Here is a 24,804-nt window from a genome sequence, read left to right on the forward strand (position 1 = left end):
GTGTAAGGGAAATATAGAGGACAAAAAGAACAATCAATCATATCCAGATGGTGGACATTCTACAAGAAAATTGGGCTGGTCTCTTCAAAAAGTCAGTGTCATGGGGAAAAATGTTAAAAGAAACAAAAAAGGTAAAACCAATGCAATGTGTAATTTTTAAAATTAGATCCTGATTTGGAAAAAGACAGCTAATAAAGGCATTCTTAGAGAATGTGGGCCAGGCACCGTGTCTCATGCCTGTAAACCGAGCACTCTGGGAGGCCAAGGCAGGACGATTGCTTAAGGCCAGGAGTTTGAGAACAGCCTGAGCAAGAGTGATACCCTGCCTCTACAAAAAACAGAAAAGTCAGTCTGGTGTGGTGGCTCAGGCCTGCAGTCCCAGCTACTCAGGAGGCTGAGGCAGGAGAATCACTTGAGGACACAAGTCATATTCACACTAACAATATATTAAAAATGTTCGAGTTAGGATGGAAATTTATTTTCTTCTATTATTCCCCAAATTTGCATCAAGCTGATATTGTGTGTTTAAAAAAGAGTTCGATAGACAAGCTGTTTTCAGCTATGTAGAGAGAGCCGAAGTCCCCTACTGTCGCTATATTTTTGTCCTTGAAACCCAATTTTCAATCCAACCTTAGAGTGACAGCACCACACTCAGAGTGCCCAAGAGCCAGGGTGTGCCTGCCCCATGGGTCACTTCCCTGTGTGTGGTTTGGTGGACAGTGAAATACCCCACATGACAGGAGGCAATAGGGGCCAATAAGAAACATCCTGGGCCTAGGAGTCCAGAGATTTGGCCTCCTAGCTTGGTCACTATGTAGCCTTGTAAAAGTAACCTAGCCTTTTTTTGTGCCTCATTTTCCATTTCTATAAAATGGAAGAACTGGATCAAAAATACCTCACAGGTTTTATAAAAACGCAGTTTCTGGGCCCTACCACTCCCAGACCTCTCAATCAGATCGCCTGAGGTAGAACCTGAGTGTCAGTAAAAGATTACTAGGTTACTCTGACATAGCCACATCTGGTACCACTAGACGGGATGTTCTCCAAATTTCCTTCCAGCTCAGAGAGTCTATAAATATTCCTCATCAGCAAGCAGGCTCTCCAATAAACCCACTTATTTACCCAAAGGTTGAGAGGAAAAGCACAGCAATGTCAGAATGGATTTATCTGTGTCAAGGAAGAAACCCCCCACCCCCCAGAATTCAGGCCCTTCTGGATTAGCCACAGCCTTCAAGTTCATTAACACACAAGCAAGGAAGCCACAATATGCATATGTGACATAAAATGTAATCCTGTGTGGTGTCACAGAACACACACTAGACTCAGAACACTACATTACGTTTTCCAAGGCAAGTTGTACCCCATTAATTTCATGATACAATAACAGGACAACATAGGCAGTTAGAAAAACATTACTTCAGAGAAGTTTGATTCAAAAAAATCAGCAAGGTGCAGTGGCTCACACCTGTAATCCAAGCATTTTGCGAGGCGGAGACAGGAAGACTGCTCGAGGCCAGAGTTCGAGACCAGCCTGGCCAACATAGCGAGACGCCCTGTCTCTACAAAAAATAAAAATTAAAAATTTAGCCAGGCATGGTGGCATGCACCTATATAGTCCCAGTTACTCAGGAGGCTGAGGCAGGAGGATCACTTGAGTCTAGAAGTTCCAGGCTGCAGTGAGCTATGATCACACCACTGTACTCTAGCCTGGGTGACAGAGTAAGACCCTGTCTCTTAAAAAAAAAAAAAAAATCCAAATAGAGACAATGAGTGACTTACTCAAAACCACCCTGGGCATTTGTGGAAGACATCAGGCTCTCTGTTCTGCATTCCCTCTACTCACACCAAAGTCACCCAAACCTTAATTAACCTACTTGGTGCCTGTCTGCACCGAACTGTCTAATAGTAAAATGGGGAAAATAAGGGCAACACAGAAAGCTTTTTTAAAAGCCAAATTTATTAAATTTAGAACATATCCTTCATTTATTTATTTTTTTTTTTAGAGACAGGGTCTCATTCTGTCTTGTGATCATAGCTTACTACAGCCTGGAATTTCTAGGCTCAAGTGATTTTCCCACCTCAACTTCCCACAGTGCTGGGATTTCAGGTTATGGGCTGTCACACTCAGCCCCCAAACATGTCCTTTATTCTGAATCTCACCTTCCTACACCTCTGGTGTTAAAAAGGCCCCTTCTTTTAAGAAATAATGTTGCTTGGGTGCCAGAACCATTCAATAGCAAAAGAACAGTCTTTTCAAGAAATGGTGCCGGGAAAACTGGTTATCTACATGCAAAAGAATAAAGTTGGACCCTTACCTAACACCATATACAAAAATGAACTCCAAATAGATAAGAAAACCTAAATGTAGACCAAGTGCAGTGGCTCACACCTGTAATCTCAGCATTTCGGGAGGCCAGGGCAGGAATACTGCTTGGGGTCTGGAATTTGAGACCAGCCTGAGCAACAGAGCAAGTCCCTGTCTTTACAAAACAATTTTGAAAAATTAGCCAGGCACGCTAGTGCATGCCTGTAGTCCCAGCTACTTGGGAGGCTGAGGCAGGAGGAACACTTGAGCCCAGAAGTTTGAGGATACAGTGAGCAAGCTATAATTGCACCACTGCACTCGAGCCTGGGTGACAGAGCAAGACTCTCTTAAAAAAAAATCTATATGTAAGACCTAAAACTATAAAATTATTAGAAGAAAACAGGGCAAAAGCTCCGTGACATTGGATTTGGCAGTGATTTCTTGGATATGACACCAAGGGCATGGGCAACAACAAATAGACAAATTGGACTTCATGAAAATTTAAAAATTTGGCACATCAAGAAACACACATGATCAACAGAGTTAAAAGGCAATTCACAAGAGAAAATATCTGCAAATCACACCTGATAAGGGATTGATTATCCAGAACATATAGAGGCTACTACACCTCAAAAATAAAACCTGATTAAAAAACGGGCAAAGGACTTGAATAGACATTTCTCCAAGAAGATACACAAATGGCCAATAAGCACTCAACAGTAAGTGCTCAACACCACAGATCACTAGGCAAATGCAAATCAAGACTATAATGAGATATCACCTCACACACATTAGAATGACTGCTCATCAAAAAAAACCCAGAAAGAGTGTTGGCAAGGTGGTAGAAAAAGTGCAACCCCTGTGCACTTATGGTAGGAATATAAGATGGTGCAGCCACTATGGAAAACAGGAGGGCGATCTTCAAAAAATTAAAAACAGAAATTACCATATGATGCAGCAATTCCACTTCTGAGTATACACCCAAAAGAATTGAAAGGTCTTGAAGAGATATTTGTATACCCACGTTCATAGCAGCATTATTCACAACAGCTAAAACATGGAAGCAACCCAAGTGCCCATTAACAGATGACTGGATATGCAAAATGTGGTATATAGACACAATGGAATATTCAGTCTTAAAAAGGAAGGAAATTCTGACATATGCTACAACATAGATGAACCCTGAGAACATAAGTGACATAAGCCAGTCACAAAAGGACAAATACTGTATGATTCCATTTATATGAGATACTTAGAGTAGACAAATTCATGGAGACAGAAAATAGAATGGTGGTTGCCAGGGGCTGGGGAAAGAGGGAATGGGGAGTTAGTGTTTAAGGGGCACAGAGTTTCAGCTTTTCAAAATTAAAAAATTCTGGAGATGAATAGTGGTAATGGTGGCACAACATCATGAATATACTCAATGTCACTGAACTGTGCACCTAAAAACAGTTAAGATGTTAAAATGCATAGTTATTTATGTTTTAAGTAAGGAATCCAGTGTGGCTGGAGCAGAATAAAGAAGGGGGAGAGTGGTAAGAGATGAGATCAAGAGGAAGCAGGGAGTCAGACTGTAGAATACAGTAAGGATTCTGTATTACTGAGTGAGAGATTCACTACTGAGTGATATGAGAACTCAATGGAGAATGCGGAACAGGAATTACATGACTTGACTTACCTTTAGAAGGATCTTTCTGGCTGCCATCAGAACAGGTGGAAGCAGACCAGATAGGGAGCCAATGCACTAGCCCAGTGAAAGACAGCAACTTGCATCATAGTTACAGTGGTGGTGGTGAGAAGGGGTTCAAGTCTGGATATATTTTGAAGGTAGTAACAGTAGGATTTGCTGACAAATTGGCCAAGGGGTGTGAGAGGAGTCAAGAATATCATTGCAGTTTGGGGCCAGAGTAACTGGAAGACTAGAGTTACTATAAACTGAAATGGGGAAGGCGACAGAAGAGCAGGCCGGAAAGGGTGTGAGACACTGGTCTGACACCCAAGTGGAGAGGTCAAGCAGACAGCTGGGTACTTATCTTTGGTCCCATTCCTCCAGAGCTCTGCTAATTAGACGCTCATCTAGAATCATAGATTATCAGAACCCCACATCACCAAGAATTTTTTCTTCATTAGACAGATGAGCAAACGAATGCCCAAGGTCACATACCTAGTTAACAGCAGTTAGGAGCAGAATTCAAGCCACCCAATTCTTAAGTTAATGCTTTTTCCACCACACTACATCCCCAATTTAAACTAAGGTGTTACTGATTCATTAAATATTTATCCAGTCCCACACTTTGTGCTGTGGTGCCTGAATTAAACAGGTAAACAAGACAGACAGTCTCTGCCCTGAAGCAGCTTACAGTTTAGGGGAATAGATGAATATCAAGTAAACACTCGAGGGACTATGTAAAAGAAGTGCTATGAAAGAAAAGTCAAGCAGCTGTAACAGCATAAAGCTGGAGAGACTAATCTAGAATTTGGGAAGGGCTTCTCCAAGAAAGTGCTGTTTAATGTGAGAACTGAAAGATTACTAGGAATTAGCCAAGCTAATAAAATGAGCTTTAGAAGAAGAAATCCAGGGAACCTGGAAGATGGAATAGCATGTCCAAGGGCCCTGTGACAAGAAAGCACTTGTATCTGAAAGAGAAAACCAGTTTGGCTGTAGCAAAGTACGCAAAGTACAGTGGAAATGGCAGAAAATAAGGCTAAATAAAAAGGAACCAGGTATCACAAGGGACCTTGTAGGTATAGAAGAAAAGCTACACAATGGTGCCTTAACAACTCTGAGCCACAGCTTATCTGAGTCTTGGCAGAACACCCTGTAATCCCTTAGAACATGGAAGGATGAGGCCTCTCTCCCACTTGCCTCCTATCTTCCTGGGAGGCTGTCAGGACAGTTTCTTCTGGCCTCTGGGTTCTGATAAGGTGTGGGGCTTTTGGCCCTGGCCCCCTCAGACTAAAGCTGCAGAAGATAAACTTCCTTAGCTATAGTCTAGATTTAGCTCTTGGCAACAGGGTATTCCACAATTTGAGGTGCAGTCATCAGCATCCCTTTTGTTGTATGGGGAAAGGACCAAGGAGCTGCATTTGTGGCTTATTCTTCCTTTCACTGTCTATGAAAAGTAATACACAGTCTGAATACAAAAGTGGCTTGTAGTATCTTTACCAGTCCAATCAGGTCTTGGCTTTGCCTTGTAAGTGTGTGTTAGCTTGACAGCAGGACATGTTGTTTATTGGGAAGCCACTGAAAGTTAAAGCAGGATCATCAGATTTGCATTAAAAATAAAAATCACTGTGGCCACTATGTAGATAATGCACTTGAGAAGGCCAAAAATATGAGAATAGGTTAATGGTGGCTTATCATGTAACCTCCTTCCTAGCAGCACATTTGTATTTTAACACTTGAGCATCTATTCCGTGCCAAGCAATGACACAGGTACCAAGAAGAGTGAGACAGTCCCTACACCAATATACCTGAGTGGGGCCAAGGTCAGCACATAAATGCAAAAACCCACTGTAACCTTTGCAAAGAAGTACACACACACAAGGGACAGAAGTGGAGCACAGGGAACAATGAACTCTGCTTGGGATGTCTTGGCAAGCAGGCATGGAGAAGGGAGTGCCTGAGCAGGGCTGTGAAGGATAAACAGTGTTTGCAAGGCAAAGAACACAGATATTATATAAAAAGATAGAAAAGCTGGGGGCAGTGATTCACGCCTGTAATCCCAGCACTTCAGGAGGCCAAGAGAGAAGTATCACTTCAGGCCAGTAGTTCAAGACCAGCCTGGGCAATATGGCAAGAACTTGTCTCTATAAAAAATTTTTTAAAAATATGGCCAGGCACAGTGGCTCATGCCTGTAATCCTAGCCCTCTGGGAGGCCAAGGCGGGTGGATCGCTCGAGGTCAGGAGTTTGAGACCAGCCTGAGCGAGACCCCATCTCTACTAAAAATAGAAATAAATTATCTGGACAACTGAAAGTATATATAGAAAAAATTAGCCAGGCACGGTGGTGCATGCCTGTAGTCCCAGCTACTCGGGAGGCTGAGGCACGAGGATCGCTTAAGCCCAGGAGTCTGAGGTTGCTGTGAGCTAGGCTGACGCCATGGCACTCACTCTAGCCCGGGCAACAGAGCGAGACTCTGTCTCAAAAAATAAATAAATAAACAAATAAATTAGATAAATAAAAATAAGAATATAGAGAATCATGAAGAGATGTGTGCAGGAGCTACAAATCACTTGATGGTGGGATGTAAAAAACAAAACAAGAAATGGTGGAAGGTCAGGCTGGAAACCCAGCAAGGCAGGGAGGGTGTGGTTCACTATCTAAAAAACTTGAATTCTAACCTTTGGTTTATAAGAGACAATGCAGCACAATGAAAAGACCTCAAATCTAGTTCCAAAGCCCAACTCTACCATTTACTAGCTACATGATCTCAAGCAGGTTCCACTCCAGTTTCCTCATTTGGAAAAAGAGCATATATACAGTATCATGTGAGGAATGAAGTGACATAAATATTATTCTGAGTTACTGTGAGGTATAAAATAACTTGAATGGGCTCCAAAAAAATAGCAATTATGTAAAATTTACAAGCAGACTTTTTTTATATTAACTTTATTAGGATTTTTCCTCCATTATAAAAAGTAGGACATATTTCATGGAGAAAATTTAGAAAACACATAAAACACACAATTTTACAGACTCTCTGAAGCCCGTCCAGGGCCATCTACCACCACCATCCCTCCACCAGACTCCCTGGTCTGGAGCTAGGTACCTAGATATTAAGTGGGCACTTAATATAGGTGACTCCAAAAGCAGCAGCAAACACTCGTCCATGCTGCATCTACCCCTCCCCATAATCTCTGGTACCACAGCACACACTGTACCCACACGGAACAGGTGTCACGGCTGAAGTTTCTGAGCAGAGTTAACACTGATAACAATAATAACCTCAGGCCGGGGGCGGTGGCTCACGCCTGTAATCCTAGCACTCTGGGAGGCCGAGGTGGGAGGACTGCTTGAGGTCAGGAGTTCGAGACCAGCCCAAGCAAGAGCAAGACCCCGTCTCTCTAAAAATAGAAAGAAATTATATGGACAACTAAAAATATATATAGAAAAAATTAGCCGGGCATGGTGGTGCATGCCTGTAGTCCCAGCTACTTGGGAGGCTGAGGCAGAGGATCGCTTGAGCCCAGGAGTTTGAGGTTGCTGTGAGCTAGGCTGACCCCACGGCACACTAGCCTGGGCAACAAAATGAGACTCTGTCTCCAAAAAAAAAAAACACACACACACACACAAAAGCAAAAAAAATAATAATCTTTATTAGTAATATTCAAAACTTTTTTGTTTTTCGTATTTTATTTTGATCAAAGTAACATACTGATGTATTATTAAAAGTTAAAAATTATCCTTAACAAGGACCCTAAGATTCAAGTCCCATCCCACCATTCCTCTGTCCCAAAGACAACAAACTTCAACACTTTCGGTGTACGTATCACAAATTCTTTCTCAAACTTTCCATCAGCTACAACACTCAATATGATGAACGTGTCAGGAAACCCAACAGCCCTGTCATCTCCTGGAGCCCTCTCTCTTGTGGCCCAGTAGGGTCTAATACCTCTCTGGAACTCACATCCATCAGTATCCTGAGAATTCTCTGCTCCTCACTTGAGTTAGATTCTTAGTTTCCATGGCTTTCTTTCCCTCCCCCCGCCCACTTTTTTTTTTTAAGGTTGAACTTGAATACATGGCTTTCTCTTCTTAGGTTACACTCTTTTGTTTTGAGGGAATACATCCTCAAGTATTTTACTGAGAAAGGGTAAATGTCTTTGTGTCTGAAGAGATCTTTAGTTTTTATTTATATATTTATTTTTTAATTGACAGGCATAATAATTGTACATATTTATAGGATACAGAGTGAGATTTTTATGTAATGACCAACTCAGGGTATTAGCATACCTACCACAGCAAACGTTTATCATTCCTTTGTACTGGGAACATTCAAAACCCTCTCTTCTAGCTGTCTGAAAATATACAATAAATTATTGTTAACTATTGTCATCCTACATTTCTACAGAACACTAGAACCTATTCCATCTAGCTATAATTTTGTGTCTGTTAACCATCCTCTCCCTATCCCTTCTTTTTCCTCCCTTTCCTAGCCTCTAGTCACTTATTTAATACTTTTTTATTGAATGCCAAATTATAAGTACTTTCTGTAGATGAACAACCCTACTGTGATAAGATGAGACCCCACTTAACAGAGGAGGAAACTGAGGCCTGGAGAAGGGTGGTAACTCACCCAAGGTAGCACAGACAGATAGTAATAACACCACCACCAGCACTCAAACCCAGCCTGGCTCTAGAGCCCAAATACTTAACCTTCCAAGTGTCTCCTGGCAATTCTAAGTACAGATCCAGACATGAATGAATGAAAGAAATCAAAATAGAAGAGATGGCTGGCTGTTAACAGTAGCTATCCCAACTTTCTCTATTTATATCATCTTGAACCTTTAATACTATATACATACTATTTTTAGAATAATCAGAGAAATTATTTTTAAAGAAATATAAACACTTTTTCTAAGCACTACCAATGCTGTTTTCTACAATTTGCAGTCCACATTAAAAGAAGCAAAAGAGGCCGGGCATGGTGGCTCACGCCTGTAATCCTAGCACTCTGGGAGGCTGAGGCGGGTGCATCGCTCAAGGTCAGGAGTTCGAGACCAGCCTGAGTAAGAGTGAGACCCCCGTCTCTACTAAAAATAGAAAGAAATTATCTGGACAACTAAAATATATATAGAAAAAATTAGCCGAGCATGGTGGCGCATGCCTGTCGTCCCAGGTACTCGGGAGGCTGAGGCAGAAGGATCGCTTAAGCCCAGGAGTTTGAGGTCGCTGTGAGCTAGGCTGACGCCACGGCACTCTAGCCCAGGCAACAGAGCAAGATTCTGTCTCAAAAAAAAAAAAGAAGCACAAGAAGCAAAAGAATGAAGACTTTTTTTTTTTTTTAAGAACATGAATGTTTCTTGTCTATTATACAGAAGTAATTAGCATAATCTTAAATATTTACAATATAAAGGGTTGGTAAGGGTTTGGGGAAAAGGGTACCTTTAAATTTTGGGTATTAGAGCGGCAGTCCCCAACCTTTTTGGCACCAGGGACCAGTTTTATGGAAGACAATTTTTCCATGGACGACGATGACGACTGGGGGTGGGGGGATGAGACAGGAGGCAGAGCTCAGACGGTGATGTGAGCGATGGGGAGTGGCTGTAAATACAGATGAAGCTTCCCTCCTAACAGATCACGGACTGGTAACGGTCCTCAGGCCAGGGGCTGGGGACCGCAGCATTAGAGAATATTAATTAGTAAAGTCTTTTCAGTGAGAATCAGCAATAGCTATTAAAACTTCCTAGCAGTGGCCAGGCAGTGATGGTTCATGCCTGTAATCCTAGCACTCTGGGAGGCAGAGGTGGATCACTTGAGGTCAGGAGTTCATTGGAGACCTACCTGAACAAGAGCAAGACCCCATCTTTACCAAAAATAGAAAAAATTAGCTGAGCATGGTGGTGGTACACCTGTAGTCCCAGCTACTCAGGAGGCTGAGGCTGGAGAATCGTTTGAGTCCAGGAGCTTAAGTCCAGGAGCTATGATGATGCCACTGCACTCTAGCTTGAGCAACAGAGTAAGACTCTGTCTCAAAAAAAAAAAAAAAAAAAACCCACCAAAAACACAAAAAATAAAATTAGCCCAGTGTGGTGTCACACACTTGTATCCCCGACTACTTGGGAGGCTGAGGCAGGAGGATTGCTTGAGCTCAGGAGTTTGGGTTCAAGATTGCAGTGAGCTATGATTGTACCACTGTACTCCAGCCTGGCAACAGAACAAGACCCGTCTGGGGGGAGGGGGGGGCCAAGGGAAGGAAAGAAAGAAACCTGCCTGGCAAGATGACAAAGGCTATCTTATGTTACCCTCCCAACAACTTTACCAAGTTGGATTGTTATAGGTCATTCTATCCCTTGTTTAGATGAGAAGACACTGACTCAAAGGGGAAGGCCACTAAAACATAAGCTCTATGAGGGCAAAAAATTGTCTATTCTGGCCACAATATATTCTGAGCCTAGGGCAACGTCTGACACATTGTTCACGAAGTTCAAAAAGTATTCAGTGATAAAATGGATGAAGGCAGAGCCATGATTGGAACACAAGACTCCTCCACTGTGCTATCAAACTCAAGTTGTGAGTACTGTGGCAGAGGCTGTGGTGAGCCATTAGTGCCAGTTCACAGAGCCCAGGCACATGGAAAAATGCCTGTCCCGTGGCATGTCACACGAGTACCCACTTAAAACTCTGACCCCACCCTGACTCGGCCAAGGTCAAACATACTGCGCCCTCTCTTCCCAAAGGATGCAGGCCTTCTCTTGGGACCACTTGTATCCAGAGAACAGTCCGATCTAAAGGGATTGACATATTCTTCAGCAGTATTCTATCCACCCTGTCAAGTGTGGCATCTACCACTGCTGCCTGTTGGGGAACCAGCAGTCACAGCAAGCTGAGGAGCTAGAGGTGGCTAAACAGGTTGGGCTCCAGGAGGAGACCAGGTCTCTTGAGACAGCTGCTTTAGCAAGTGACTGTCAGTGCATTTGTGGAAACAGTCCAAAACAAGTGCCAAGTCACAGAAATGGCATCCATTCTAGAGCTGGCGGGGTCTGGCTTGGAATCTCAGCTTCCCTAGCTGTGGAACCTCAGACAGATTCTTTCCCTTTCTGAGCCTCAATTTGCTCTTTCAGATTATAAAGAATATATGGCTTCTAAACACAGAGAAAAAAGTCTAAGTGATAAACACAAAATTCCTATCAGTGTTTGCCTCTGGGGACTGGGATGCAAAAAGGGAAAGAGAGCATTTATGAATATACTGCATCCTGTAAGGAAAAAATATAAGAAAAGCAAAGAGCTCAGCAGCTGGGGTTCTGGCAGGCATTCAATAAATGTAAGCTGCTATCACTCAGTTCTCCTGGGAGATGAGATGCTGCTACTAACACACCGCCTGCCCATGTACTGGAGAAAAGATTATAGGCTGCTGTTTTTCCACTCCACTTCTCCCTTCCCAGCTACCAAAGATCCCAGCCCCAGAGCAGGTCCCAAGCACCAGAACAGTGGGGAGCTCACTACCTTACGAGGCAGCCCATTTTACCAGAAGAATGACTTCCGGGTCTCAGGTGGGGTCAGACCTCTGATTCTTCTGACCATGGCCCTCAGCAGCCTTCAGGCTCACAGCTCTTAGCAACTAAGTGCCTAGCCATTCCTGGCAGGGAAGCTCAGGTGGGCTCCATCTAAGTAGGCAACAAAAGAATGCATGTCAGTCAACACCCTCCTAAGGAGAAGCATCTTCCCACACTCCGCTGCAGGGCTTCTAACAATTTTCTCCTACTCATGGTAGGCGATCCCTGGCACCTCTCCTAAGAATCCAAAGCTAAACAATTCCCTCCTGCCAGCAGGCAATCGGCTAGCTTGGTTGCTATGCAACTGGCAGGAACAAAAGTGATGCAGTCCTTTTCAGAGGCTTGGAAAGGGGGCAAGGAGCCATCTCTCTCCAAGTCACAGCCTCTAAATGGGCACCAAAGGCAGTAGGGGGCTCCTTTAAGGAATCAACTGATAGATTCACCCATCTGCCTAATTCTCTTTTGCTGCCCGCATCAGCAGCAGAGAATCCAGGCACACTGTGAACTGCATGCAAATCCCAGGCCCTGATCTGGCTTCATGGGCAGCAGGTCTGCACCAACACACTTGAAAAGGGCATCCTCTGTAAGCTCAATAGGCAGCCTGTGAGACTGACCCAAAGCTCAGTCAAGGAATAAAGCTGCCTCTGTGAGACCCACACCTCTAGCCTCTCCCCCACCAGCCTCACTGGTAATTAGGGTAGGAGGCAGTCACAGCCCCAAAGGGACATACACCCAAACAGGCATGAAGCCAACTTAACTGTGTCCCCCATATCTAGCCTACTCTATAGATATTTAGTTTCTACTTCCTACCCTCGAGGGAGTACCCAGGGGAAACAGTTTGGCTGAGCGGCAGAAAGACTGGGTTCTGCAATTAAACAAACCTGCGTTCAAAATCTGGCTCTGCTACACACTAGCTGTAACCTCAGGTGAGCTATTTAACCTCTCTGGGCCTCAGTTTCATCATTGTGAAAACAGGTTATTAACACATACTTCTTAGGGCTGGTGTGAAGGACAAGTGAGGCAATATTTGTAAAACAGGATCTAGTTCTGTGACTGGCACAGCTGGCCTGCTCAATATATGGCGGCTACTGTGGTTCTTCTGTTTCTCCAGACCCGTACAGGTGTCTCTACCATAACCATGGCAGCAGGCAGACCAAACGTGCCACTACATCATATTCCAGAATGGATGGTGGAGTCTGTATTTAGCCACACCCAGCAAATCCCACCACCTACTCCTTGCTTCAGCCTGATGTAGTAAAGTTATTTAAAAGTCTTCTTTCTTTCTTTTTTTTTTTTTTTTTTTTGAGACAGAGTCTTGCTCTTTTTGCCCTGGCTAGAGTGCCATGGCACCAGCCTAGCTCACAGCAACCTCAAACTCCTGGGCTTAAGCGATCCTTCGGCCTCAGCCTCCCGAGTAGCTGGGATTACAGGCATGCGCCACCATGCCCGGCTAATTTTTTCTATATATTTTTAGTTGTCCAGATAATTTCTTTCTATTTTTAGTAGAGATGGGGTCTTGCTCTTGCTCAGGCTGGTCTCGAACTCCTGAGCTCAAGCGATCCTCCCGCCTCAGCCTCCCAGAGTGCTAGGATTACAGGCGTGAGGCACCGTCCCCAGCCCACAAAATTTTTTAAACGTGGCACTTATATAGAGAACTTCTGCCAAATATGTCAGATTTCTTTGTAGTTAACTGTCATCTCATATTTACATGCACTTCCCCAAGGTCACATGAAACCTCAGCATTCCAGTATCTCAAGGCAAAACCAAACGCCTGACAAACCATATTTGCAAGTGCCCTATCCCTGTTATGTACCATCCATAGTTATATGCACAAAAATAAACATTAAAAACCAGAGAGTAAATGTGGCTTTTCAAAAATCTCACCTATTTTCTTCACTGTTGCTAATCTTACTACCTGGTAGCAGCTACTGTCAAACAACAGCACACTTTCAAATCAGCACTGTCCTCAGGTTATCGAGCATCAGCTGTTGCCCTGATCCACAGGCCGAGTCTTGATGCCAAAGGGAAGCAGTACAGTGCCAGCTGCTAAGTCTTCAGGTTTTATAATCAGTGTACAGATTGAAGTCACATCTGCTGACAACTAGTTAGATAAAGCCCTAGGCAAATTTATCTTATTTAACAATTATATAACACTTACTAGGTACTGGGCAGGATTCTAAATACTGTGCAACTATTTTATGATACCCAGACAGGCTGATGCCAGAGTCCATGATCATAACCATTACACTATGTTCCCTCTCTAATCCTGTTTCTTCATGGAAAAAACAGGGCTAACAGGTCTGCCTTATCTCACAGAGTCACGTGAAATTACTGGCACACTGTAAGGTAAATGTTAGCTACTTTTAGCGGTAATAGTAATACCCATCATTCTATTATCTACTTTCAGCTCTGGTCCAGCCAAGGGCAGAAGAAAAATACTGTATTTTGGCTGAGAAAGATCTCCAAAGCCCTCTGCAGTAAGGTACATTAGAATATAATGGAAGCTCCATGAGAACAGGGATTGTCTTCTTTGCTTATCAATGTATCTATAGCAAGCATTGGGTGCTCAGTAAATATGTGGTGAATGATGTAGGAATGAATTGACTACACGGATAGGGTTTTGCAAATATGACTATTAAGGCAGTAACCATCACTTCTCAAATGTATCTAAGCACAAAAGTGGTAAATTTACAAGGTTCTCAGAGGACAGTGTTAGTTGGTCATTACCTGAGACAGCATGGCTATTGGTAGTCAGTGTGATATTATGGTAAATGCATAATGCTGTTCATTCATCTTAGCTGAACTAACAAACACAGAGACCTGGATTTTAATCCTGATCCTGCTTCTGGAAGTCACACAGGCTCTCAAGATTTTGGATTCTCCATTTGTAAAAAACAAGGTTGGAAACACATTCTATTTGTTCATCACTTTACAACAACCCAAGTACTCAATAAACATTTGTTCAATGAAGATTATCCCCAAGTGATAGATGATGGATTCAGGAAGTAACTTGCTCAAGGTCACAGGATCAGGACAAAGCATGAACCATAACCCAGATCTCTCTTTACACCAGTCTAAGACTCACACTTTCCAAGATCCTTTTCAGTTTTAAAATGCTGTGGTATTATTCCTCTCTTCTAGGCTCAATAAATCCATAACCATTCTTCTTCTTCTTTTTTTTTAGACATAGTCTCAATCTGTTGCCTGGGTTACAGAGCTGTGACATCAGCCTAGCTCACAGCAACCTCAAACTCCGGGGCTCAAGCGATCCTCCTGCTTCACCCTCCCAAGTAGTTAGGACTAAAGGTGGGCACCACCACATCCAGCTAATTTTTTGTATTTTTAGTAGAGATGGGGTCTCGCTCTTGCACAGGCTGGTCTTGAACTCCTGAGCTCAAGCAATCCTCCCACCTCGAATCCCAGAGTGTTAGGATGATAGGCGTGAGCCACTGCAGCCAGGCCTATAACCATTCTTCTTATCAAATAATCTTGCCTGAATCCATTAAATCTTGGGACAGCAGGATCAGGAAGAAACAACTATTTCTATATAATTAACCTAGAGAATCAAAAGACTTAAAGAGATGATTACATGCAAATCCACTGCTTTTGATCAGAATTGACATCAAAAGTATTTTCAGATAAATGACAGTTTAACACCAAGCTATATGGTTTACATTTAAGCAATGTGATAAAAATAACTTTAAGTAACACAATGCTTCCCGAGAGTACAACACATAGAAACTTCTTTTTTAATTCTATAATCAAAGTTGTGCCACTTGATCAAAAGAAGATTCACAAAGTTATCATAAAAAGTTGACAGAGAACTCTGTTACAGACACTTGCTTTCTTTGTTTTTATTAACAAAATACACATTTGACATTGAACCTTTGAGTATAACACCTTCCTAGGGTTGTCAAGTTAGGAGTGAAAAAACCATCTGGCAGTCATAGCTTTCTAGATGGCTCATAATAGGAAAGTCAAGGTCAAACTGTTGAGTCTCCTTATACTCAATCTAGTGCATATTTGAAAAGCAACCGTTAGGTCAAAATACTCTATTCTGTACTCTCACAAATACAAATGATCAAACCCTGGGTTCAGAAAGTTCTGTCAGGGCAGGCTGACATGAACAAGAACAGAGGGGTAGTAGGGCCAATGCTCAGGCCACAGCACTTCAGCAACACTCTGAGAGGTAGAACTTTTGCTTACTTTCAAGCAGTTTTATCAGCCATCAAATGAGAAAAATCATCCCACTCCTACCTCACCTGATGATTATGAGTCAAAAATATTACGAGGACTTAAAACAGTCCTGAAATCTTGTGCAAAGGTGAGAGATGATTACTAACACTACTTATTATATACTACGTAGGAGCCTGGAAGACCCCTCCCCCTTGGCATTCTTGGCCCTCAAAAGCTGGTAAGGGACACTAGTTTCTTCTCCAGACTCCAGGCCAGGCAATCTGGCTGCACGTGGCTGGCAAACCTCTATTGCTGAGATGAGAAGTGAGGCCTTCAGGCCCTGAGCCTACAAGGCTCAACAACGACCGCGCCCCCCAATCACCTTGTCCTCACCTTGAAGAACAAACAGACACCCTACGGGAGCGGGGAGTGCGGAACTCAAAAAAGAGAAAAAGATGCCTTCGCTCTTCACCTGGCCACGGCTGCTGGGGCCCATGCTTCTCTTTGAGCGGGGACAAGGGGAGCTGACTGTGCCGGGGACGCCCTGACCTACGGCACCAGAAGAGCGAGCACGGGTGCTGGGCCCGCCAACCGGAACAGGTAAATGAACAGCTGGCCCGAGGTCGGGCCCGCCTTGCCTCGCCCACAGCAGCAGGCACAGTAGGAGGCGCCCCGCCCCCACGAACCCAGAGGGCCCTGAGCTCGCTTACCTGCAGCCGGGTCACCAGTAGGCTGTAGGGCGCCATTTTGTGCACTGACAAAGATGAAGTCGCTTGAAAGTGACGCGCAACACAGCGTATTTAAAGACTTCGGGCGGGGGCGTGACCCGAGGAGCGACGCGTCACGGGGCAGGCGGGGCCTCCCTGGAGACGCCAGAGCCCTGCGAAGGCAGTGGGCGGAGCTCCTGTGTAAGGAACAGATACTGCATAAAAAAGAGCTGCGTAAAAACATTTGCAGAAGTAAACACCGGGTACAAAGATGTTTTATCCAAAAGCAAATTTCGATTGTCTCTGCCATCCAAATCTGAAGGAAGTTTTTTTTTTTTTTAAGACGTTCATGTACCTGCCAGGACCTGGCTCCCCAGCAGCGACGGAAACTCGCGCGAGAGCGAGCGAGGTTTGGTAGAAATATCGTAAACTGTGATGGACGCCAAGAGGACCAATCACGGCGACGGGGAGGCAGGCAGGAATAATGGAGGTTAAAGGTCGAACGGAAGTTCCCGAAGCTTCTGGTGGCCGCGTTGGCTGCGTTGGCGGCGAGCTATGGCTAAACATCATCCAGATTTGATCTTTTGCCGCAAGCAGGCTGGTGTTGGTGAGGCCGCGCCCTGCCCTCGGCTGTCTGGGTGGGAATCGTATTGGGAGCTGGGGTATCGGGGGCTCCCGTCTCCTCCGTAGGAGCTTGCCTCGGAGGCGCCACGTTTCCCGCCTCACAGTCGCGGGGCGAGCGGGTTTGTGGCCTCAGTTGAAAGTGGGCGGGGGCGCGCGTGCTGGGAGCCAGAGGCAGGCGGCTCGGTGGGGTCCAGGCCAGGTCCGGAGAAACCTGTCACAGATTGCCCAGGATCTGGGAGGGATTCAGCAGGGTGCTCGGTCTGTGGGTTTGGTTCACATCGAAATACATGAGGATAAGAGGGCCATCCCGCAGGGCTCACTGCTGTCCTTTCTCGTGTACTTTGTCAAAACCGTTATTCTAATTGTACTTTTTACCGTCTTTGATCTTGCAGCCATTGGAAGACTATGTGAAAAATGTGAGTGGAACACGCCCTGCCAACACCCCACCCCTCCCATTCCCACTCCCAGTTGCCGTGGAGCCAGCAAAGGTGCCACAGAGGGCTTTGAATACATGTGCCTGGAAGTATGTGAACAGTGCCAGAATACAACCAAAGGCCCCCTCAATTGCCCCACTCCAACCGGCACATTTTAAACACTATATTTAGGTTTTAAGAACATCTCTTGCTTTGAACAGGAAGAATTGCCAGAATGACATGATTCCTCCCCAGCACACACACAGTTTATTGCCAGCCATTACATAGACTTACCGTCTCCCAGGTGCTATTCTAAGCTCTTTACATGTTAATTGGTTAACTTTTTTGTGGGCTAATTAACTTATTCCATGTTGAGGGGATTGAGATGGACACTGTATAAGCCGAGTTTTTAATGCCAAATAGAGGAGGGACCTAAAGTCACCGTCAAAAAAAACTATTGTATTTCCCCATGGCAGGGGAAGGGCAGAGGACTTGAAGTACTTGCTAGTGAGGATGACTCCATTCTCTTTTCCTTACAGGTGATGGCAAGTGTGTCATCTGTGATTCCTATGTGCGTCCCTGCACCCTGGTGCGAATATGTGATGAGTGTAACTATGGCTCTTACCAGGGGCGCTGTGTGATCTGTGGAGGCCCTGGAGTCTCCGATGCCTATTATTGTAAGGAGTGCACCATCCAGGAGAAGGATGTGAGTGTATACAAAGCTTTCCATCTGAGATCTTTGTTCCTTTTGTAACAGTTTGCCATCCACAGCAATCTCCTGTGGTCTGTGGAGATTACTATGTTCAGCTAGTCACCTAGGTTATAATTTCCTCAAGTTCTGTGAGGCAAACTGGGTGTAGTCCAATAAAAGGTACTTATTTTGCACTAAGGGTAAAATTGCAAGAAAATCAAATCTTTGTCAACACCAGCAATTTGCAGAGCCTTCTCTCTAGTCCTCTGATGTCTCTCTGTGATTGTTATTATTCAGAAACAGCATCCTGCATTTATAAGTCCTAGGACAGCCCATAGTGTATAATAGCCACTTAGTAATTCTCATGAATCTACTATCATTCAGCACTCTTTGGGTAGATGTGGCGACAGAGTTGAGTTTGGGACAATTCAGGGTGATTTTAACTTTAACAGCTAAAGAACACCATTGGTTTAATATTGTAGAATTGATTGCAGGTTTGCCTCCTGATATTTTTGTCCCTTGACATTGTGTAGTGACAGTGGCTAGTTGTTATCATTCAACTCCCTGAGCCAAACAAAAAGCAGGAGGGAGGGCTTGTAGATCAGTGTCAAAGGCAAGTTGTACCATTTTCTTTAGATTAGTACTGGCAACAGCGTTCTTGGAGGGGCAGAAGGAGGACCATAAATCAGCTTGTTTTTTTACGACAAAACAAAAGGAAGTCTCTCAGGCTAGACAAGCCTGAAAAATAAATATAAAAGAAATTATGATATAGTCCCACTAGGCTAATAGAGGGTACCCAGATAACTAATTTAAGATAAGGCAAAAGATACATAATTGTTCATATTCCCATTAGCTACTAATAGGCAGTTTGTGGATGTTACCTCCTTTGTTTGTTCCTCACAATAACTTTGTTAAATAGGGATTATTATTATTATCCTCATTTTACTGTCCTCCCAGCTAAGAAGTGGAAAGCCCAGGTCATCTGACTAAACCTTGTAGTGTTCCCGTTACGCCATGGTTTCTTTCATAAGTCCTTTTGGGGATGTGCCCATGTCGAAGGAAACAGCCTCATCACCTCAGCAGAGATGAGAAACGTCCTAAAGTACCAAAAAATAATTTCAGTTGGTGATTTGAACATTCTCCTACTCTAAACTGTGATTTGTTGTTTGTTTGTTTTTTTTTTTTTGAGACAGAGTCTCGCTCTGTTGCCCGGGCTAGAGTGAGTGCCGTGGCATCAGCCTAGCTCACAGCAACCTCACACTCCTGGGCTTAAGGGATCCTCCTGCCTCAGCCTCCCGAGTAGCTGGGACTACAGGCATGCGCCACCATGCCCGGCTAATTTTTTCTATATATATTTGTAGTTGTCCAGCTAATTTCTTTCTATTTTTTAGTAGAGACCGGGTCTCGCTCTTGCTTAGGCTGGTCTCAAACTCCTAAGCTCAGACGATCCACCCGCCTTGGCCTCCCAGAGTGCTAGGATTACAGGCATGAGCCGCTACGCCTGGCCTAAACCGTGATTTGTATTTACCTTTGACATCAAGTCATGCCCTGTCCACCAGCTTAGGTTATACTCCATCAGAGGCAAGACTTTGGTTTGTGTATTTGTCTCTTTTCCCTAGGTCTTGGTACAGTGCCTGACATGTACAAACATAGTTCATGGGTTTTGGTGCTGCTCCTATAAATCCCATAGAAGTCCCCCCACAGGTTATCTGATACATAGTGGGTATTTGGTAATGACTTCTAGTGTATAAAGAGTGAAACCATGGTAAGGCAACAGCAAGGAAGAGAAGGTACAAACAGCTCTTAAGCTAGCTAAAGAGTCCATTTAAAGCAATATTTTCTTGAATTTTTGCATGGTTGTAAATAGTTCTCATCTGGAATGAGCTTGCAACCAGAGAATGTTGTTGTTTTTTTTTTGTTTTTTTTTTTTGAGACAGAGTCTCACTTTGTTGCCCGGGCTAGAGTGAGTGCCGTGGCATCAGCCTAGCTCACAGCAACCTCAGACTCCTGGGCTTAAGCGATCCTACTGCCTCAGCCTCCCGAGTAGCTGGGACTACAGGCATGCGCCACCATGCCCGGCTAATTTTTTCTATATATATTTTTAGTTGTCCAGATAATTTCTTTCTATTTTTGGTAGAGACGGGGTCTCACTCTTGCTCAGGCTGGTCTCAAACTCCTGACCTCGAGCGATCCACCCGCCTCGGCCTCCCAGAGCTAGGATTACAGGCGTGAGCCACCGCGCCCGGCCCAGAGAATGTTTAATAAATGTTAATTGCCCTCTGACTCGTCTGCAGGTGGTGTGTGACCTGATACCTTTGGATCCTCATGCCTCATTCTGTCCCTGAGAATTATTCTAGAAGTCACTTCCCCTACATCACATTATACAAGAATGTTCTGAGGATATTTGAGATGGCATCTAGCTCACATTTATTCAGCATTAGTTTCCAAGGAACACAAAGCAGTCCAGTGATACGATCCAGCCTCTCAGCCTTACAGATCATCATGTAGATTAAAAGCCCAAGGCTTTTTCCTATGTAGAAATCTTCCTACAACCAGAGCAACTCCCATTATGTTCTCTTCCTGCAACTTTCATAATTTATAATGGAATTCAACCAGTAAGCTAAGCTAGGTGTTCTCATTTGTAGTTTTTCAAAGCCACAAGAATAACCAGGAATCAGGGATAATGTCTATGATATTTGTGGCCGTTGGTACCAGAGGACTAATTTGTAGTTTCTTATGGTGTGGTCACATCAATCCCCTTAATCATTGATTCCTTTTACTTACCACTTTCCTCAATTCTTCCAACCAGAAAATAAGGAAGGAAAATAGCAGTAACATTTATGGAGTTCTTTGTCAGGTGCCAGGTACTGTGCTGAACATTCTTTTCCAAAAGTTCTGTGTGATACAGAGGAGGAAGCTATGGCTTAGAGATATTAAGTAACTTGGCCCAAGGTCACATGGCTAATGAGTGACAGATCCAGGACTAGAACCTAGGTCTATCTGACTCCATGTTTCTCAACCTTTTTTTCCCCATTTTTGCCTCCCTGCCAAGGAGAAAAGTTAAAATTGAATTTATATTAATTAAACTTCTGAACAGGAGAAATTACATACTAAGGAATAAGATTTTGTTGGGTAGGGGTGAGCTTTAGGTTGCAAATCATTGTAATATTGAAGATGTTTTCTCTGTCTTGGGGCATTGTTGTCCAGGTTGAGGATGCATGATCTAACTCAAAACACTTGTTCTAACTAACTCATTGTATTGCTTTTCTCAGGCTAGTTAAGAATGTGCCTTTGAGCCAGGTGTTGTAGCTCATGCTTATAATCCCAGTACTTTGGGAGGCTGAGGCAGGAGGATCACTTGAGGCCAGGAGTTTAAGACCAGCCGGGCAACATAACAAGACTGTCTCTACAAAAAAATAAAAAATAAATTAGCCAGGCTGATGGCATGCAGCTAATCCCTCATTTTCACAAGGATTTTAAATATAGATTACATCACTTACTTGAGTTCACTTAGCAAGTCATTGCTGGGGCTGGCTCCCTCAGTACACCATGCTCCACAGATGGGAGTCCTCAGTGTAATAACATTGCATATGTTTTCTAGAAAGTCATAAAGTATTGTGGGCCTTGTGTGTTTTCAGAGGTTTGTGTAGTTGTTAATATCAGCCCCCAAAGAAATCAGCTGAATTATAATAGAAATAAGATGGCTAAGGATTTGATTAATTCATTCCTTAGTCTAATATCACAGGAAGCAAACTCCTCTGACATGACTATTTAATGAAGTAACAAACTGTGAAGATGTTTTTCAGTTGGAGCTTCCCCAGTTTCCTCCCATCTCCCTACATCAACTTACGGAGTCATCATTTCTGCAGAACACAGCTTCCCAGGGGCTTCATTGAAACCACTCAAGCTCACAGAGTGGCCAGGGTAGCATGTCATTACAAATCAGAGTATGGACGGTCCACAGCCATCTCTAGCACAGAAGAAGCACTCTTTCCCCCAAAAAACACATGTCAAATTAAGTGAATTCATAAGAGCATATAAAATCCAGTATTCTCCTAGAGTATTTAAAATGTAGGTTATAGTTCCTAAAGTCTTTAAGCTTTTTGTCCTTCTGTGGTCCACTATCTCTCCTTTCTTGGGATAGGGCGGGAGGGCTAGAGAGCTTGATGTACTGATGATTATTACTGTTTCTTATCACTCGAAGAAAACCCTTTGACCATTTAAAGAGGTTCAGATTCCATCTCAGCTGTATCATATTAGCAACTGATGTGGGCTGAGAATCCAGCATTGTAAATGTCATTTCCAATCACTGGATAGAGAGAGTAGGCAGGCCCTGGGCACATTCTAGGTATTTAGTAATTTTTATTTTATTTTTATTTTTATTTTTTCTTTGAGACAGAGTCTCACTCTATGGCCTGGGCTAGAGTGCTGTGGCATCAGCCTAGCTCACAGCAACCTCACACTCCTGAACTCAAGCAATTCTCCTGCCTCAGTCTTTGGAGTAGCTGGGACTACAGGTGCTCACCACAATGCCTGGCTAATTGTTTCTATTTTTAGTTGCCTGGCTAATTTTTTTCTATTTAGTAGAGATGGAGTCTCACTCTTGCTCAGGTTGGTCTTGAACTCCTGACCTCAAGCAGTCCTCCCACCTTGGCCTCCCAGATTGCTAGGATTACAGGTGTGAGCCACCATGCTGGCCATTTAGTAAATTCTTGATGGATCAAATAAGGATAACTGGTAAGATGAATGCTAAACCATGAATCCAGAAGTTATAAAGTGGTCTTCTAAAAGTCCTATGAGATAGGTAAGAAATTGTGCTGATTGATCTGGACCTTCCAATTGAGGAGATAGCAGTGTTTGGACACATTTGCAAACCTATTTATTGGGTTCTTTGTGGGGGTTTTTTGTTCGTTTGAGACAGAATCTTGCTCTGTTGCCCAGGCTGGAGTGCAGTGGTACAATCATAGCTCACTACAGCTGTGAACTTCTGGGCTCAAGTGATCCTCTCTTCTCAGCTGCCTGAGTAGCTAGGACTACAGACTTGGGCCATCACACCCAGCTAATTTTTTATTTTTTAAGAGATGGGGTCCTTGTTGTTCCAGGCCGGGGTGCAGTGACTTCACAAGTGTGATCATAGCTCCCTGCAGCCTTGAACTCCTGGCCTCAAGCAGTCGTCCCGCCTCAGCCTCCCAAGTAGCTGGGATTATAGCTACATGCACCTGGTTTAAATTTTTACCTTAAATCCCTCTTGATTCAGGCTCAGAGACTTAGCAACTTCTCCATTCTGTTTTTCAGAGAGATGGCTGCCCAAAAATTGTCAATTTGGGGAGCTCTAAGACAGACCTCTTCTATGAACGCAAAAAATACGGCTTCAAGAAAAGGTGATTGGTGGGTGGCCCCTTCCTCCCCCCATCAAGCTGCCGCAGCTGCCAGAAAAGACGCCTACTACCACCAGCAGAACGGGAGCAGAGCCCAGAGCATCACCAGAATTGCCTGCTATTGGACTGGCACCTTGCCACCCTTTCCTCCCCTCACCCAGACATGTGGTAGGGATGGAAAAGGATTCTTCACAGAGCACCCTGGCAGACTGTATGAGAGAAAAATTGATAAGATAGTGTTTTTTCTTGAATAGCTCACTACAGCCTCTGTTCCTCACATTGATATGTTCTCTCTACAGTAAGACTTTCTAGAAAGGAATAGTATTTCAGTATTGTCTTTGAGGAATTGACTGTGAAACCACACACAGTGAAAACCATGTTCTTACAGCAGCTCTGATGGCAGTTGTCCTGGAGGAACCGTCAGTGTGTTGTGGGGAGCTCTCAGAATGATAAATGTGGGTGTGTAATCTTGTAATGCTTACCAGCCAGTGCTGGTTTCTTGTTATTTTCCTTCTGAGAAATTGGAAACCCTTTCTGTTGCTATTATATTAATAAACTGGCGTTTATTTTCTGGCAGTCAGTCACCTTTCCCCATTTAACTTTAATTCTAGGAATTTATTTTAGTCACCCAGGAATTTGTAATTCAAAACAGAGTTAGTGGGCTTCCTTAAGCACCTTGTCCTCCTCCTATTACCACTGGAAGGAATTCAAAACCACCCATCCCTTTCATTTTAGGTAAAAGCAAAATCATTTTTAGGAACATACTGTTTTTTCCTTCCTGTCCAACTTGTAATTTTGAACTGAAGAGATGGCTTCCAATAATGGAGAGAATGAGACAAAATTAAACCAAATTCATGAGTTAGGAGGAGTCAACTTTGATTTCTCTCATAAACTACTCTTTAAGGGTATGTTTTATTTTGAGAAAGCATTTTTTTTTAAATAAATGAATAGACCAAGGGCAGAGTCAGACATATCCCTTACCCTAACTGTCATTTCTGCCCACTAAAGTGATGAGCAAGTTATCCTAAGGAGTCACACTAACAGCTTGAGATGGCCAGTCAAGGAAATGTCCGGTCCTGAGGAATCCAGGGACTTGGCTCAAGTTTATACTGCAACTTAGCAGCAAAGCCAAGGAAAAAAATGGGATCTTTTGACTTCTTATCCTGGGTTTTAGTTTAAGTCAACAGAACTTTTGATTGTTTGTGATGCATTGAGCATCCAAAATTGAATTAAAATAAATCTGCCTTCAAGGAATCAGTGGAAGCCGGAGACAAGCAGTTCCAGTGTAA

At 43.6% G+C, this 24,804-nt stretch overlaps 2 protein-coding genes across 2 annotated transcripts in view; one reads left to right on the forward strand and one right to left on the reverse strand.

Annotated features, from left to right (window-relative positions):
• The window catches only part of ACO2 (aconitase 2), a 47,019-nt gene extending 30,526 nt beyond the window's left edge, over positions 1-16,493 (reverse strand). Inside the window, exon 1 of the mRNA XM_045554808.1 lies at positions 16,413-16,493. Within this exon, the coding sequence (XP_045410764.1) occupies positions 16,413-16,448 (36 nt within the window). The 5' untranslated portion in view covers positions 16,449-16,493. The remainder of the gene's footprint in view (positions 1-16,412) is intronic.
• Positions 16,494-16,871: 378 nt separating this feature from the next.
• PHF5A (PHD finger protein 5A) lies at positions 16,872-24,091 on the forward strand. The gene is made up of 4 exons (XM_045554813.1): positions 16,872-17,016; positions 17,426-17,449; positions 17,986-18,152; positions 23,433-24,091. The coding sequence occupies exons 1-4, from the start codon at positions 16,965-16,967 to the stop codon at positions 23,520-23,522; spliced, it is 333 nt and encodes a 110-aa protein (XP_045410769.1). The 5' UTR covers positions 16,872-16,964; the 3' UTR covers positions 23,523-24,091.
• Positions 24,092-24,804: the final 713 nt, after the last annotated feature.

The sequence above is a fragment of the Lemur catta genome, chromosome 6, assembly GCF_020740605.2.
Source record: "Lemur catta isolate mLemCat1 chromosome 6, mLemCat1.pri, whole genome shotgun sequence".
Classification (NCBI taxonomy): domain Eukaryota; kingdom Metazoa; phylum Chordata; class Mammalia; order Primates; family Lemuridae; genus Lemur; species Lemur catta.